The 17,477-nt window shown below is 38.0% G+C and overlaps 1 protein-coding gene across 3 annotated transcripts in view; it reads left to right on the top strand.

Annotated features, from left to right (window-relative positions):
- Nucleotides 1-17,477, top strand: part of erbb4b (erb-b2 receptor tyrosine kinase 4b) — a 382,561-nt gene that overhangs the window by 322,472 nt on the left and 42,612 nt on the right. For all 3 annotated transcript variants that reach the window (XM_067444314.1, XM_067444316.1, XM_067444315.1), the window contains 5 exons: nt 4,847-5,001; nt 5,884-5,928; nt 11,055-11,187; nt 13,272-13,394; nt 15,092-15,190. In XM_067444314.1, coding sequence (XP_067300415.1) covers nt 4,847-5,001; nt 5,884-5,928; nt 11,055-11,187; nt 13,272-13,394; nt 15,092-15,190 — 555 coding nt within the window. The remainder of the gene's footprint in view (nt 1-4,846; nt 5,002-5,883; nt 5,929-11,054; nt 11,188-13,271; nt 13,395-15,091; nt 15,191-17,477) is intronic.

Genomic DNA, 17,477 nt, shown 5'->3' with positions numbered 1-17,477 from the left:
AATGATGCATGTTTAGAGGTTAGTAACTGTATTATCACTCACAATTCACAAGTATTTATAAGAACACAACATGGCTATTAATAATAACAAAATCACTTATTTGACAAATAAATCTGAAAAAAACAAACATAATTGTAATCAAATTAAAGCAATGCAGGTTGTAGCTTTATAAATATTCATATGTGATGATAAAAATGGTATAAATCTAACTATAACTGTTCTTATAATGCAGTATAGGTTTAAAATGCAGTATGCATCTTTTAAACATATTTTTAAATGTATTTGTGAAATAGTAATACCTATAATATTGTCATAAAGAATCATTAAGACATTTTGCATTGTAACATTTGATTTCATTTCTTTGTAACTCTTATCACAGTAAATGTAAAATGTGTCCTATGTAATCTTATATATATATATATATATATATATATATATATATATATATATATATATATATATATATATATATATATATATATATATATATATATATATATATATAGTCACACTTAATTTATGGTCCAATTATCACTATTAACTTCAGTGTTTGCCTCAATAAACTCCTAATTACTGTTTATTAATAGTTAGTAATGTAGTTTGGTAATGGATAGGATTAAGGGATCTGATATGTAGAATATGATCATGCAGAATAAGGCCAATAGGTAACAATAAACAGACAATATATCAGTAATTAGATTTTCTTATAAGCAACTAGTTAATAGTGAGACTTGGACTCTAAACTAAAGTGTTACCAAATATTTCAGCTGTGAAATGTTTATACAGCATGGTAGTATTTGTTATACTGCTCTTAATTATTTATTTTAATTAAGTCAATTGCATTTCAATTTTTTACTGTAATATGGCAACAACAACAAAATATATAATTACAGTTATGAGAATTGCTGTGGTAAATTATAACTATACATCCAGACTAAAAACTTAATGGTACTAAAATAGACAATAAAGACAATAAACATATAATAGAGACACTAAAGGGATAACGAAGTGATCCATCTGACTTTCTCCAATAAGGGCTTTACACACACATACACACCCATAAGCCTCTCAGGTGATGCCAGGCTTAGCTAAGCTGTTAAAATGTTTGTTGTTATTAGTGCAGATTAACTGCTGAGTGGTCTAACCTACCTATGAAGCAATCGGCAACATCTGCTTCACAAAGGCATAATTAAACAACACTAACAAACAGTGTTTTGTGCGTTGAGAGGAAATGGAGATGTGTGTGCAGCAGGTGTCTGGAGAAGCAGCACAATTAACGGAGAATGTGATAATGCTTTCTAGCTTCACCTAGCCTTGAAGGAGTTTTACATCCACCTTTAATGGGGGTCAGCCCTCAGTGACGGTATGAAAAAATGGTAACTCTAATTATAGGGTCCAATTCTCACTATTAGCTAGACGCTTATTAGCATGCATATTACTAGGATATTGGCAGTTTATTATTACTTATAAAGCAAATATTAATGCCTTATTCTACCTGACGATATTGTACATCCCTTAGTCGTACCCAGGAATAGGCAGGGTTTTAGATCCCAAATGTGAGGTAGAGCCTAACCCTGATTTCTGTGATCTACATATGTGCATTTTAAGATGTTCTGAAGGCCAAAAATTATATAACAGTAACTTGAAAACCATGTCGGTGGGCAGAAGACTATTTGTCTTCTTATCTCCACACATCTCTTTTTCTCTTTGTTTTTATCTTGCCCTGTCTCTTCTCCTAAAGCTGAGCTTTGACTGATATGGTGTTTCCATTTTCATCACTGAAGTAAACATATGGTTAACTGATATTTTATATGTTTTATGATACATTTTTGTAGACAAGTTAATTCACTGAAGTCTACCAGGAAAGCTAGGTACCTAAGTTTATTAAATTAATTCCTAATATGTACACATTCATTATTAATCTTTTGCATAATCTGATGAAAATGACTTTGTTAATATTTCTTGTTCATTAATTACATTTATGAATCATATTACATAGGCCTATTTTCAATTCAAAATGGTGAAATTAGACAAAAGTTTATTAATTTGCCTGAATATTTTTGTAATTTGTTTAAAATTTCTGCATTAAAGAAGCAGCTGTCAAATATAAAATGTTTAGTTTAGCTAATAAAATTTCTCGCACATGATGTTGAGTCACGCCGTCGAGCGGTGACAGACCAATGAGGCTCAGATGAACACACACACCTCTGCTTCTGATGTGCGTTCTGCTTGGCACCACTTGGGAACTAAAAGACGGGACAAAATCTAAGCCTTCCACCAGTTTCATGTTTTAAAGGGGAGTTAATCACGTATGTTTTTAGGGGGGCTGGACTGAAGCAACACCCACCCACTTTTTAAGACCAATGATATTGGACTTTTACCCACTTTTACCATCTCTAATTCAGCATGTCTGTTCACCTACCCCTAACTGATACACACTTTATTATTAAACAGGTTATATGCTTTATTTCCACGTTTCGAATATTTTCTTCATTTTTATTGAAAATAAATGCCTTTCCGATCTGTTATGTGATGGGAAAAGGGAGTTTGGCCAAAAGGGGGATTCGAGCCTCAGTTTGATTTGCTTCAAAACAGCGCCTTACTCCTAAACTATTGCCACTGTATATATTTTAGTCTTTCGTAGTTTTGTCTGGTCCAACCAGATGTTTAGAAGACAAGTCAGGCTATTTGCACTTAATGTAAATGGGATCTACTCCAGTAAAAGCACAAACTAAATGTTTTGCTTCTAATGCTCATGGCTGCAAATAACACATTTTTCACTTTATGTCTTTAGTAAACCCTGACAGTATTTTTTTAACGCCAAAAGTAAATCTGGTCCTAGGTGTTTACCCATGCTTTATGCATTTTATCTTGAAGTAAAATTATGTTTCCAATCCTGTTATCTCATAAACCAGCTAAATAAGTAGTACTTTCTGTCAAGCTTAATAGCAACGCACAATACATGCAAACTAAATTGTACAGTCAACATTCACAATTAAAACTTAATCACAACCAATACTAATTTGCTTCCGCCATGATTCTTTAATTAACATGCCCTCAAACTCAGAGTTTCCCACTGGTAATTATAACATTCTGGTGATGTTCATGCATGCTATTCTCATAGCTATGATCATTTTGATAAGACTTGAAGGTAAAATAAATGCTATAGATTTATTAAAATCTTAAATGAATACATTGCATTATTCATTTAAGAGGGTAGAATGAGAATTAATGGGGATAGTTCACCCAAAAATTTAACTTCTGTCACCATCATTTGAAAATTATTAAAAAAACCAGTAGGACGTTTTCTTCTGTGGTACCCAAAAGGGGATGTTTTCTTTTTTGTCTTTACATGCACAAGACATCCCAACTTTAATGGCATCCCATTCTTAATCAGTAGGGTTTAATATGGAGTTGGCCCATCTTTTGCAGCTATAACAGCTTCAACTCTTCTGGGAAGGCTTTCCACACGGTTTAGGAGAATGTTTGTAGGAATCTTTGATCATTCTTCTAGAAGCACATTTATCAGGCACTGATGTTGGACCAGAAGGCCTGGCTGGCAGTCTCTGCTTGAATTCATCCCAAAGGCGTTCTATCGGGTTGAGGTCAGGACTCTGTGCAGGCCAGTCCAGTTCCTACACACCGAACTCGCTCATCCGTGTCTTTATGGTCTTTGCTTTGTGCATTGGTAAGCAGTCATGTTGGAACAGGAAGTGGCCATCCCCAAACTGTTCCCACAAAGTTGTGAGCATGAAATTGTCCAAAATGTATTGGTATGCTGAATCATTAAAAGTTCCTTTCTATGGAACTAAATGACCAAGCAAAACTCCTGAAAAACAACCCTACACCATAACCGTATGTTGAAATATAATTTATTCCAGTGATTGCAATGATGTATTTTCATCATCTTTACTCCAGTCTTCAGTGTCACATGATCCTTCAGAAACCATCCAAATATTCTTATTTGTTGTCCAAGAAACATTTCTTATTATTATCAGTGTTGAAATGTTGATATATATATATATATGAAATAGAAATCGTGTAACATTTTTAATGTCTTTTCTGTCACATCCTTGCAGAATATAAGCATTAATCATTAATTTTAAAAAAATATTAGTGTGTCCTTTTTAATATTGGTGGAAAACTCTATGTTTACGGACCTGAAGCTGCGTCTGTCGCGTGCGGCTTGGCTCCCAAGGCTGTGTCTGGGTGCCGTCTGCTGCTTTATTGCATCAGAGGCGGTTTACAGCATGAAATGAAGAGCAGCTGTAATTGCTGCAAGGCATTTATTCATCTCTCACAAGAGATTCGCTCATAAAGAAGCACATATCAGCCTCTGTCTCAATGAGCACAGACAGATACACTCGCATACAGATGTTCCTCAAGGTTATGTGGGCCCAGCGTGCATTTTCCCGCTTATAGAACAATACGGAGTATCTCTTCCTATTGTCCGCAAACTGTTATTTGTCTTTCTGGTTGATGAGGTGTTCGGATGACTCTAAGGGTGCTCATATTGATATCCAAGCTAACAATTCCCCCTCCTCGGCTTCCTTTCTCCATATTACCGCTATAAATTCTGTGCCGGCTGATTGTTATGGTCATTGTGTTGGTGGTGAGGGATGGTTATTATCCATAGTTGCTGGTATTTTATGTGTCTCTTTTCTCCTCCCTCTCTCTCTCTCTCTCTCTCTCTCTCTCTCTCTCTCTCTCTCTCTCTCTCTCTCTCTCTCTCTCTCTCTCTCTCTCTCTCTCTCTCTCTCTCTCTCTCTCTCTCTCTCTCTCTCTCTCTCTCTCTCTCTCTCTCTCTCTCTCTCTCTCTCTCTCTCTCTCTCTCTCTCTTTTGCAGGGTCCTGATCACTGTGTTAAATGTCTTCACTTTAAAGACGGACCCAACTGTGTGGAGAAATGCCCTGATGGCCTACAGGGAGCAAACAGCTTCATCTTCAAATATGCTGAGGCCAACAATGAGTGTCACCCCTGCCATGTCAACTGCACCCAGGGGTATGGACATGTTTGTTAAATGTTTGCAATTTGTGAGCGTGTGTGTGGGAGAAATATATCTCTAGCAGTCCAACTACTTCCTGTGCTTGTTTGCCACGTCAGTTCTAGCCTCAGGAAGTTCGGAGAGCCTATTTGTCAATCCACTGACCCTTTTTAGAGCTCTTGTGTCCTCGGTGCTGGCTGTGCATAAAGCATCATTAATTTTAGAGGAAAGAGTTTGCCCTTGCTGCGTCTCTGCCATCTAACTTTAGCCTAAATAATAACATCACACCCTCCGAATTTATCTGGCTGGGCACCTGCAACTTAACCTTAGCCCCTTGGGGTTACAAGAGAGACGGCTCAAATTTCCTGCAGAAAAACATTATCTGCTCAAGGAATCTTCACACTGAGTCATGGATTTAGTTTTCTTCCCCGTGTCACATGAAAGCCCTCATCTGCTGACTGTCTGATCTGGGATCGCTGTCAGCCAGGGACGATTAGTGGCGTTAGTGGTTAGCTGACAATACGACAGCGCTATGAGCATCAGCGTGGAAGGGCAGGAACTCAGATGTCAAGAAAAAGATAGGAGAGACAGTGTCTTGAAAATAGGTCTAGCACTGATAGATTTGATGTTTTGTGACAATATAAAAATAAGCAGTTTGGAGATTAATTCATTGCATGAGATAAAATCATTGCATGGCATTTTGTTATTTTTTAACATATTTGAGTAAATATAAATAAATGCAGCATTTTCATTTTTACTGCTATGCATTGTTATATTGGTGTAGTATAAATAGGTATATAATTAAATATTGTAATATTTAATGTATATAGTTAAATATGAGTTATTTGGGTGTTTCCTTACCGTATTTGTTCATTTGCATTCTTTATTTATATTTTCAGATGCACAGGGCCTCGTCTGCAAGACTGCATTGGCATGATGGACAGGTAAACTCATTTGTATTTATATATGTATATATATATCTGGGCTTTTTTTCTAATGGACAGGCAACAATGGGAGAGCAGAGGGCAGCAGTACCCTGAGCCAGGACTCAAACTTGGGATGACTAAGAAACATTCTGCATTTTTACTTTCTCAAAAAAAATCATCCTGGGTAATGTCCTCATATCTTACCCTCTCCTTGTAATACCTATGTCATATCCATGTCATTATACACATTTGTGTCCTGATATTTCACAAAACAAGCATGTGCCAACACATACATACACACACTATATTCTCCAAAAAAACAGTGACTTCCACTATCCATAGGTTTGCAAGGTCAGAATTCTGGCATCACTTTCTCTCTCATCTTTATTTTCTGTCTTGCTCGCCATTCCTTTATCCATCGTTTATTTATGGTATCTATTTTGGTGTTCAGCCCAATGTCCAACACTTGATTCTAGACACACTGGCATCAATAGAAAATCACTGTGACTGGAGATCCTTTACACCACACAGTTCTACACACACACACACACACACACACACACACACACACACACACACACACACTGTTGTCATATTGATGATTCAGTCACAAGATCTCTGTATGCAGTAGGGTCCAAATGTCTAATTGAAAAAAATAGAGACTATATTTTCACTAGTGGCTTCTCACTTTCTCTTCTCTTCTCACTTCTCACAGAATTCATCCTCCTTGTACAGTACAAGGCTCTTTAGGGTTAGACAAACCTAGCTGCATCTGATTGGCTCAGTTCTGCGTTGATGTCATCATTAACACACACGGTTCATTGTTTTAGTGCCAGCCTCCTTTCAACATAGAGCACTGCTTTAGCACAAAAATGCGGGGTGGGGGAAAAAGTTATGGACTGCATTTATATAATGGACTGCATTTATATAGCGCCTTTATCCAAAGCGCTTTACATTTTTGCCTCACATTCACCCATTCATACACCGACGGCGATGTCAGCCATGCAAGGCGCCATCCAGCTCATCGGGAGCATGCTGGGGTTAGGTGTCTTGCTCATGGACACTTCGACACTTGGTCAGGTGGAACCGGGGATCGAACCACCAACCTTTCGGTTTGTAGACAATCTACATGAACCACTGAGCCACTGCCGCCCCCCAGTTATATAATAATAGTTATATAATGACCAGGCCACAGTTCTGTGATTAATGTGCTGCTGTGAGGCCTGCACGTGTGTGTGCGCACACATTGGCTTCATGGCATATTTGATAAATTGATATCACTTTCATTTGTTCTCATGGGAAAGCTGGAACAAAATACCATTAACTGCTCAGAGCAAATGTGTTTGCTGTTTCATATCCACCATAATGTTATACACCGTTCTGGCAGGAGAGGAAAGCCAAAGCTAGAAATCGTTTGTCTCGGCCTCACACATCACAACCACGGACTATTCACAGACTGCTTGATGTGTATGGAAGACAACTAGGCCAAAAGCTTCTCTCAAGCTGCAGTCTGATTGTTTCTCTTTGGATCATTTTTTAGAGACAGGGAGCACAGGTTTATATCCATTTAGATATGAAGTCTTGTTCAGAGGTTCTTCATTGAGCACTTCCAAAGACCTTTTTTGGCCAGAATAAGCTGTAATGTGGACCAGGATTTATATCAAGGCTATTCACTTTCTCACACACGTACATATAGTTCTGTCCTGTCCTCATAGTGTATTATAGAGCAGGAGTGTATATTGGTTGTTTGGACAGACTATCAGAGTAAAGGCTGGAGGGAGTAATCCTGATAAAACACATTGCTATCCTTGGTGACCAAACATGATCTGGAGAGAGTTGAACATGTCTAGTGTGGACAAGGTCAAGGACAGCCTGTCAGTCAGATAAAGACACTTTCACAGTGAACAGCCACTATTTAATGGTATTTTTTTATCTGTATATTATGTGCATTTAAAAAATAACCTCAAATTTGGTAGAACATATACAGTACTCTTTAAAAGTCTTAGGCCCCATTTACACCAGTGTGATTTCATTTTAAAACTTTTGCAACAGTTACACCTGTCTTCCACACTACTCCTGTGTTTTCAAACCTCGAAAACTGAGACTTTTGACTTTGTGGCCTTTTTATTAGCCGTTGTGCAGTTAAATGTTGTATTTTATAGTACTGCAGCTGCCTACATGGGCTAGAGGCAACCGTTTACACTTGTAAGCACACAGCCAGTGTGTATGAACTGTCATGTGACATGCATTTTTGGTCGTGCAGTTTAGACCGATTCTGAAACACAGTGGAATTGCCAGTGTAGACGAGGATCATTTCATTTCAAAACACCTTTTCAAAATGGAAATGCACTAGTGTAAACAAGGCCTTAGGCACATAAGTATTTTCACTCTTTTAGCAGGTCAGTTTCTTCAAACATCTTGGAGAGGTTGCCGCAGTGTATTCTGTTTCTTCATGTAATCCCAGACAGACTTGATGTGAGATCAGATCTCCATGTGGAGCATACTGGCTATTATCAGACTCCTTGTGCATACAAAAATCTCACTTGATTTTTACAATTAATGGCAAAAGGATTGTTTGGAAATTTAAACTGGTATTTCTGACTGACACTCTACAGCAAAAGATATGCAAAAGTGGCTTAAAGTGCCCTATTATGCTATTTTGAAAACTTTTTTTTTTTTTTTCAAGGTCTTCATTTTCATTTTTTCATAATATACATTGTACATCACCAAATTCTTTAATAATCTCTCTAAATCCCTCTTTTCCACAAGCTACTCTGTTTTGATTTGCCAGATGGCCCAGTCTGTTACAGCTGGTCTACCATGTACAGCTGATGTCCATTACCATAAACCTCAGCTCCGTACAGAGGCTTCCTAAAGCTGGGTACTGACCTATCTTTAAAGAGCAAGCGTTTCGCTAATCCCGCATTGAACTCTGAGATTTGAGAAGGAATCAGAAATGCAGTTCAGAATCGATTCCTTCAATGGGAGACAATAACTTTATTTATCACACACTTTCGACTTTGCAGCCCTACATTAACAAACAGCTATATTACACACTGCAATAAGGGAATATTCAAAAACAAAAAAAAACGTTTCTGTTTAAAAATACTAATGTGCCTAATCATCCTACAAAGTGGCCGGAAGTCTCAATGTGAGCCGGCAGCGAGCCCCCACGAGCAGAGGCAGGGCATTTTTTTGACGATTTGGGGTCGTAGAGGAGAGTTGAAGACTTTTGCACAGTGCTGTATATTAAATCTAATTTTTTGCATTTATATTTATGTTTATGTAATATACAGCTTGTATTTTATTTTGTTTAGCTAATATGGGGGTATATTACTGATATTTCGTACTGACACGCTACAGCAAGACATAATGTATCAATTTAAGTATTACTGGATGGTTGGGTCTCGTGTCTTATTTGTGTAGGACATGAGAACCACTGCCATACCTCCAAAAATCCTGGTTTAACCTCTGTGTAATGTGTATTCTAAGTGCTTCTCTCCATAGTCTCTCTCGGACATTTGGAAAAGACATGGCAGGTTACATAAAACAAGATGTCAGACATCCTGTCCTCCTTCCCCTGCAATATACGGCAGTGGCACGGTACATGCTGACAGCAATGCAGCATCAACATAATTGCCTGCTCATTGTCAGTGCGTAAGAAGCTCCCTCACGCATGTGGGATCTATACACTCACACAGGCTTCAGTGGGTGATGGTATGCACTCGGCTAGGGTCTCTGTGGCTCATAAGCTTTGTATTCTGACTGCAGATCAATATCAAATTAACAGGAGAGATTCTCATCTCGCCCATAGATAATCTACCAGTCTATCGCTCATCATGCCTGGGCAATGCTTCACCGTCCTCGCTTTATTGAGTGGGAAAGCATTTCCATTCCACAAACTTACAGTTCCAGATTTACACAGGAGGAAAGACCAAACACAAACACCTTGTTTTAAGGCTCTGAGCTCATCCATACAGAGATATGCAGACAGGAAGCAACTGGACGAGTTTAACGGAATAGAACAAAACAAAAGGGTCTCAAGATGCTTTTTAAGCCCAGGTTTTATAGTCACTTCACTGTAATTAAGATTAAAATTAGCTGTAAGCAATTTGTTTTATTGAGTAATTATGTTCCTAAAACCTCTCTGAAATCACTGAAAAAATGTGTCTTGCGAAATCATCAGCACGACACTGTAAAAAATAAAAATAAAAAGTGTGCTTTTCTTCTGAATAGTCTTTCAACATTGATGTTCACTGCATATGGTATCTTAAAAATGCAGTGCTAATCCTACAAGATGTCAAAACAAATGGCAACTTTAAGATGTAAAATGCCAAATATATCATCCAACAATTATAAAGCACATTTGGAAGTGAGTACGTGTGAGTATGACACGTTTATGTTTTTTTCTAGAAAAAACAACAACTATGTGGCCCCTAAAAAACAACACCCTCCCCACCCCCAAACGGCGAGTCTACTTTATATCCATGTACTGTTAGAAATAAGGATAAAGAAGTGCAGAGACAATTAGATGGTAAGATTGGCAGTCTGAAGAGTTGGATCTTAATGAAAGACCCGTAATAGGACAGCTTTTGCTGTGTATTGTATGCAGTCGGCGCAAATTCAGTGCCGCTGTCGCCCCTGCTAACTGAATTAGGCCTTTCATTAATGCTAAGGGAACATTTTCAGACGAAGATTCAAACTGAAAGCTCAAAGTACAGCCCAGAGAAGACTGATGCAAGATGACAGTAGTTGGAAAGGCTTTTTGCAGACACATCCAACCAAATATCTCCTTTATTTCTGAGAGTGAGGCTTTGTTCAGGTTCCTTCTCATTTATGGGATATTGGCAATTCTTAGCCCTCTCCTCTGATTGGTTTCTCTACCAGTCTGTACAGATCTTTTGTTCTTCTGTAGTGTGTGTCAGTTGTTCTCAATTATAAAGATAAGTCTGTTGAGTTTTTCCAAAAATGTGGTATTTAACAAATAAATAAATGTGTATAAATATGTCTGATGTTGAAATATATTAGTCAAGAAGCAGAACCAGTTGAGAAGCATTGGTTTATGTGTTATGGGACCAATTACCTAGTAGTTTGTTGTTATTGCTTATGGCTAATGTTTATTTTCTCTCCCGTGTTTCTCTCAGGACTCCCCTCATTGCGGCTGGGGTTATTGGAGGATTGTTTGTGGTGATCATTGTGGGCCTGAGTTTTGCCATATCAGTCAGAAGGAAGAGCATCAAGAAGAAGAGAGCCTTGAGACGCTTCTTGGAGACTGAGGTTAGACATGGTCCATCTTTTACTTAGTTTTTTTTTTTTAAAAGCATGGATTCAGAAAATGGACAAAAAACTTAAGCCTAAAGATTGTGCTCTCAGACAATTCCATGGGGCCTGAAAACCAGTAGGAAATTTAGAGCAAATCAGAAATGGGACAATTACCTGGAGAAGTGTTATATGACCCATGGTACTCTATATGTCTCTTGAGATGCTCTGAGAGGAAGTACCCACCAATGAGGGGCAATGAGTGAGGTCATTTCCTTATGAAATTTTATTTTTTATTTTTTATGAAAGTTGAAAAAGGAACTTTTGCTAGTTTAGTCATTATACAGTGCTTGTTATATTTACAAGGCAATTTCTATGCCTTGTTCCACTTTTTAGACCAATATCTTCCAAAAATGGGTCTTGAGCCCCCCCTAAAAATGTGCAATTAACTCCATAGTATGTACACTAATTTGTGATCGCCTTAGTCCCCTTCAAAGCTCATATGAAAACGACGGTAGGCGAGCGACTTATTCCCATATATAAGCCTGTGTTATTCAGCGTGTTCTTCAATCTGTAGCAGTGCAGCGCAGCATCACCATCACAACAGAGTTGCATAAATGGCAAACCTCATTGTAAGATGAAAATAAAATAGAAAAGAGCATATATATATTTTTAAGTGTGGCCTCCTTAGTGCGTTCATCCACATTTTATGAAGGCTAACCATTTCCTTTTACTGACCATTTTTTTAAATGACTAAACATGACTTAATTCTCATTTAAACCCGATTTTGTACTTTTACTATCGAAAAAGGACAGTTAATTCAGTCTTCAATAAACTAAAAGTTATAAAGACAGTTAAATGTACTTAAATCAATCAGCTTTTGATTATTATGTAAACCTCATGAACTCTCAAAATGAATAATTCCAATGCTAAGGATATAAGCCTCTCTTTGAACCTCTTTTTGAAGCGATTGCATGTGTTAATTTAATGAGCATTAATGAGAAGTCGTGTCCTTGCTGGGCGGATGATGGCCTCACTTATGGCTTATTTTTCCTCTTAATGCTTACTTTTTCTGTTCTTCCTTATTATTTACTCATTCTACTTCTACCCGTCCTCCTAATATCATTGTTTATTTTTCATATCGCAGTGTGGGTGGAGGGTTCATAATAGTGCAGGTTGCGCAAGGATCCCGCGCTTCTGTGCCCGAAGGTTCCGACCTCTCGTCTTCATGCGTACATATATCCGTATGGCCTCAGGCTTTAAGTGGAGAGCATAATGCTATCCTCAGATTCTCCATAGAATAATCTGGAGCTGGCCCACGCATGCCACATAAGAAAGTACATATTTGTGAAAATGGACATCATGTATGCCAATAAACCAAATGGTCTTGAACGTTCCCATATCTCAATTTTCACCAGAATAGGGTGTTCCTGTACTATTGCTATAAAAATTCGTTTTAAGTTGAAGCAGCACAACTCTGCCTATGTTTTCAGCACCGCGGACAGCTCCGAGTCTGTGTTTCAGCACCGCCTGCAGCGGACGGCTCCCTGGATCACAGCTTGTCCCCTCCCCTGGCTCTCCTCCGCCTTCTGTGTTCAGGCTCCTGATTTACAATTCCATTTAAATGAAGAAGCGCTATTGTTTTTTAATCAGGCGGCTGTGATGAGCCAGGGGACGCCGCAAAGGGTCGATAGAACGGCTGATTTACGCTCGCTCTCTCTATCTCTCATTCTCTCTTACGCTTCCCAATCTTTCCTACACACTCTCCCCCTTCATATTTTTATCAGGTTAACCTTCTCTATTTCTGTCTTTCTTTCCTGTATCTTCTCTCTTTACTTTTTCCCGTTATCTCTGTCCCTCTCTCTCTAGTCGCATTTCAATAGTTCCTTTATCGCCAGGGGTTTTTATACATTGATTGAACTCCCAAACTCTTATATGCACCACATAATAGCAGAGAAAGACTAAATAAATTACAGGGATTTCATACACTATGGGTCTGGGCTTTTCAATTTATTTGAGTTAGTACCAAATGTTCATTGATTATCCAGATTGAATGTAGCGCCACTGACAGCGTCTCTCTTCCGTTGCTTTGTGTGTCTCAGTTGGTGGAGCCTCTGACGCCCAGTGGTGCAGCCCCAAACCAGGCCCAGCTGCGCATTCTGAAAGAGACCGAGCTGAAACGGGTGAAGATTCTGGGAGCCGGGGCATTCGGCACCGTCTACAAGGTAATGACATCAGAGCTGAGACAGAGGGAACTAAAGAAAGATCTCTGCAGCCCATATGTTTATAAGGAAAGCATCATAGTTACTATTGCAGATACATTTGCTGGGGGTTTATCAAATCTTTTAAAATTAAATAATGATTTTTTTATTTTTTTATATGTTCCATATAGTGCTGTGGACATTAAAGATACACTAGCATTTAAAATGTTAGTTAAGGGTCAATATAGAATGTCGTCTTAATGTCGTTCCAAACCTGTAAGCTCTCTGAACCCTCTAAAGATTTTTAAGTTTGAAGGCCTAGAAAGGTAGTAAAGACTTTGTTAAAATAGTCCATGTGAATACAGTGGTTCGAATCGTCTAACGAGAATACATTTTGTGTGCAAAAATAAACAAAAAAATGCAACTTTTTTGGGTAACACTTTAGTATGGGGAACACATATTCGCTATTAACTACAACTTTTGCCTCAATAAACTCCTAATTTACTCCTTATAAATAGTTAGTAAGGTCGTTTTTGTAGCATTTAAGTTAAGGTATTGGGTAGGATTAAGGGATGTAGAATAAGGTCATGCAGAATAAGGCATTAATATGTGCTTTATAAGTTCTAATAACAGCCAATATCCTAGTAATATGCATGCTAATAAGCAACTAGTTAATAGTTAACCTGTTAAGCTGACTCCGAAATTTTGAAAAAATCCTAAGAAATGAACTGAACCTTAAAATAAAGTGTTACCCCTTTTAAGTAATCTCTTCTCTTCCGTGTCAGTCCCCTACATGATTCACATTTCATCAAAAATATCTTCATTTGTGTTCCGAAGATAAGCAAAGGTCTTACGGATTTGGAACGACGTAATTAATGACAGAATTTTCATTTTTGGGTGAACTAACCCTTTAAAATAATCAAAACTGACAGTAAAGACTTTTACATCAAAAAACTTTTTTTTTTTTTTACTTGAAATAGATGCTGTTTAAACTTTCTATTTATTAAAGAATCCTGAAAAAAAGGTTTCATAGTTTCAACTAAAATATTAAAGGTGCCCTAGAATGGAAAACTGTAGTTACCTTGGCATAGTTGAGTAATAAGAGTTCGGTACATGGAACTGATCCTCCTTCATATACAAATATTGTGCTTGAAAAAGAAAAAAACGGGCGAATCCCAACTTAGCACTGTGACATAATAGTCAGGAGGATCATAAATATTTAATCCCCTCCCCAAATTTGCATATACCAGCCCATGTTCAAGGCTGGTAATATTAACGTGGGCCTGCACAGCCAAATCATCAGAAATTCTGCAGGTATTGTGAAGAAGCAAACAAGGACAATAGCAAAAATTGCAGGTCATGGTTATAAATATTATGTTCCAGGCTGTGCAGGGGATGCGAACACTTTTTATACCCTTCCCACAGAACAGGACTGTCAACAGTGCACTACAAATCAAAAGTGGTCAAAAAAATATCCAGTAGACTTACTTTGAAGGAGGTATTTGATGGCAGACTCATTTTAATCATAAAAAACAACTAAAACACCCTAAAAACCACCAAGAACACCTTAGCAATGTGTTAAAGAACAGGCGAGAACACTTTATCAACAACATAGCATCTATGCATGCACTCACGATCTCACGAACATTCACATTTCTTCAGTAAAAAAGTGCATTTCCACCCAAATCCCTCTAAGAAATATATATTTTTTGTGATTTCAGGGCATCTGGGTTCCTGAGGGTGAGACTGTGAAGATTCCTGTGGCCATAAAGATCTTGAACGAGGCGACGGGCCCCAAAGCCAATGTAGAGTTCATGGATGTGAGTGTCACTCTGTGGCAAGGCTTGCAACTGTAGTTTGTGTGATTCCTATAAGCGAATATTCAGTTCAAAAGGAAAAATGCATGTAAACCTTGAAACATCCTCTTAGATGATGCAAGGACTATGAAACGCTTACCAAAGGCCCTTTCACACATATTGAGTGCCATCTAAAACAGGTTATTTTTGCTTATTTCCGTGTAGATGCCTGTCTTTTTTAATGTTAGTTATGCATGCGTTTTTCTTCAGTAAGATATTTGTTCATGTATTAGAGCGGTCTCTCCATGACTCCCCCATGTATGGTATTTCCCACAATTCATCAGTGTTAATGGGCATTTCACTTTCAGAATATTCTTAAGGGTTTGTAGATCCACTCATACTGCGCTTAAACGACAGAAACACGTGAAAGCAGATCAGACGTGTAGACACTGGCCTCCGCTGTTGATTGGGTGAGCAGCATGCGTGCACGCAATCATCTCAGCAGCTGGAGAGTAGCAGGAGTGCGAATGCTCATTATATAACTGTCAAGTGTGTAATTTTATGTAGTATTCAGATAATGGGTTTGTGTGTGTGAGTTTGTGGATGTAGGATGTGTGTTACACACTATTTTATTTTTTTAAATGTTCAAACAAACGTAAGAGGATCCCTCCAAGGCCTGAAATCATATTAATGGCGGAGGTATCTTTTATTGCAGCAATATAACCTTATGGCCTGAGGTTTGGATATTATTTCTAAATTATCCCCTTAGCTGTTTGTGGAAATTATACGTATTTTTTTATGTTCTGTATTTTCCTAGTCCCTAATAATTATATACTCTGTGCCATTTTTTGTGTGGACCACAGGTTAAATATGTTAATTTCAGATATAAACTGGAATTTGGATCATAAATGTGCTAGTAAGTATTTAGTAAGATGCTTTACACGCATTTCTTGTTTTGGACTAGATTTACTTAGTAACTGAAATAGACCTAAGACTCTGTCTCTGTCTGAGTGACGCTGTCACTCTGTAAGCGTACGGACAGAATATTGCAGATGGTCATCTTAAGCGTGCAAGTGTACAGTGTTTGTGATTTATGGGTAATAAGACTGCCTTGTAAATCCTCCATTTATGTAAGTGCCGGGAAACAAAGCAAATAAATCCAACGCTCATTTTGCAGACTATAACTATGGGGCTGTTCGCAGATGAATCTCAGTGGGAATCATGGGTGTGTGTTTCAACATGCATGAGAAGTGCTTCAGAACAAATCTTTAATAAATTGTACGAAATCTGTTTGTAACTGTAAGATGTATGCACTTCTGTTTTTGTAATTGAAATAAGACATGCATTGTTTTATCTTGTTTCAGAATATGCCTTCTTTTATCTTTTAATATAAGAATTATTTCTGAAGGATCATGTGAGATTAAAGTAATGATACTGAAAATTCAGCTTTCCATCACAGGATTAAGGTTTAAAATATATTCAAATAGAAAACAGTTTTTTTTATTATTATAAAAAACATTACAGTTTTTACTGTATTTTGGATCAAATAAATGCGGCCTTGGTGAGCAGAAGAGAACATAAAAAAAATCTACTGATCCCAAACTTTTGAACGTGTATGTGTGTTTATACATATATACATCTATCAGGCATAACATTATAACCACTGACAGGTGAAGTGAAGAAAACTGATTATCTCTTCATCACAGCATCTATTAGGATAAATGGGATATATTAAGCAGCAAGTGAACATTTTGGCTGCATATCCGCAGACCAGTCAGGGTGCCCATGCTGACCCCATCCACCGCCGAAAGTGGCAACAGTGGGAAGGTGAGCATCAGAACTAGACCATCACTTACCTGGGGAACACGTGGCACCAGGATGTACTTTGGGAAGTAGGCAAGCTGGCAGATGCAGTGTGATGCTTTGGGCAATGTTCTGCTGGGAAAATTTTGGTCCTGCCATCCATGTGGATGTTACTTTGACACGTACCATGTGGAAACGGTATTCCCTGATGGCTGTGACCTCTTTCGGCAGAATAATGCTCCCTACCATAAAAAAAGGATCAGAAATGGTTTGAGGAGCACGAGTTTGAGGTGTTGACTTGACCTCCAAATTCCCTGATCTCAATCCAATTGAGCATCTGTGGGATGTTCTGTACAATCAAGTCCGACCCATGAAGGCCCCAACCCTGCAACTTACAGGACTTAAAGGATCTGCTGCTAACATCTTGGTGCCAGATACCACAAAAAACCTTCAGGGGTATAGAGGGGTCATGCCTCGATGGATCAAGGCTGTTTTGGCAGCAAAAGAA

The sequence above is a fragment of the Pseudorasbora parva genome, chromosome 5 (assembly GCF_024679245.1).
Source record: "Pseudorasbora parva isolate DD20220531a chromosome 5, ASM2467924v1, whole genome shotgun sequence".
In the NCBI taxonomy this organism is placed as follows: Eukaryota; Metazoa; Chordata; class Actinopteri; order Cypriniformes; family Gobionidae; genus Pseudorasbora; species Pseudorasbora parva.
Note: the sequence above shows the minus strand (reverse complement) of the source record. Positions and strands in the feature narration are given on the sequence as shown.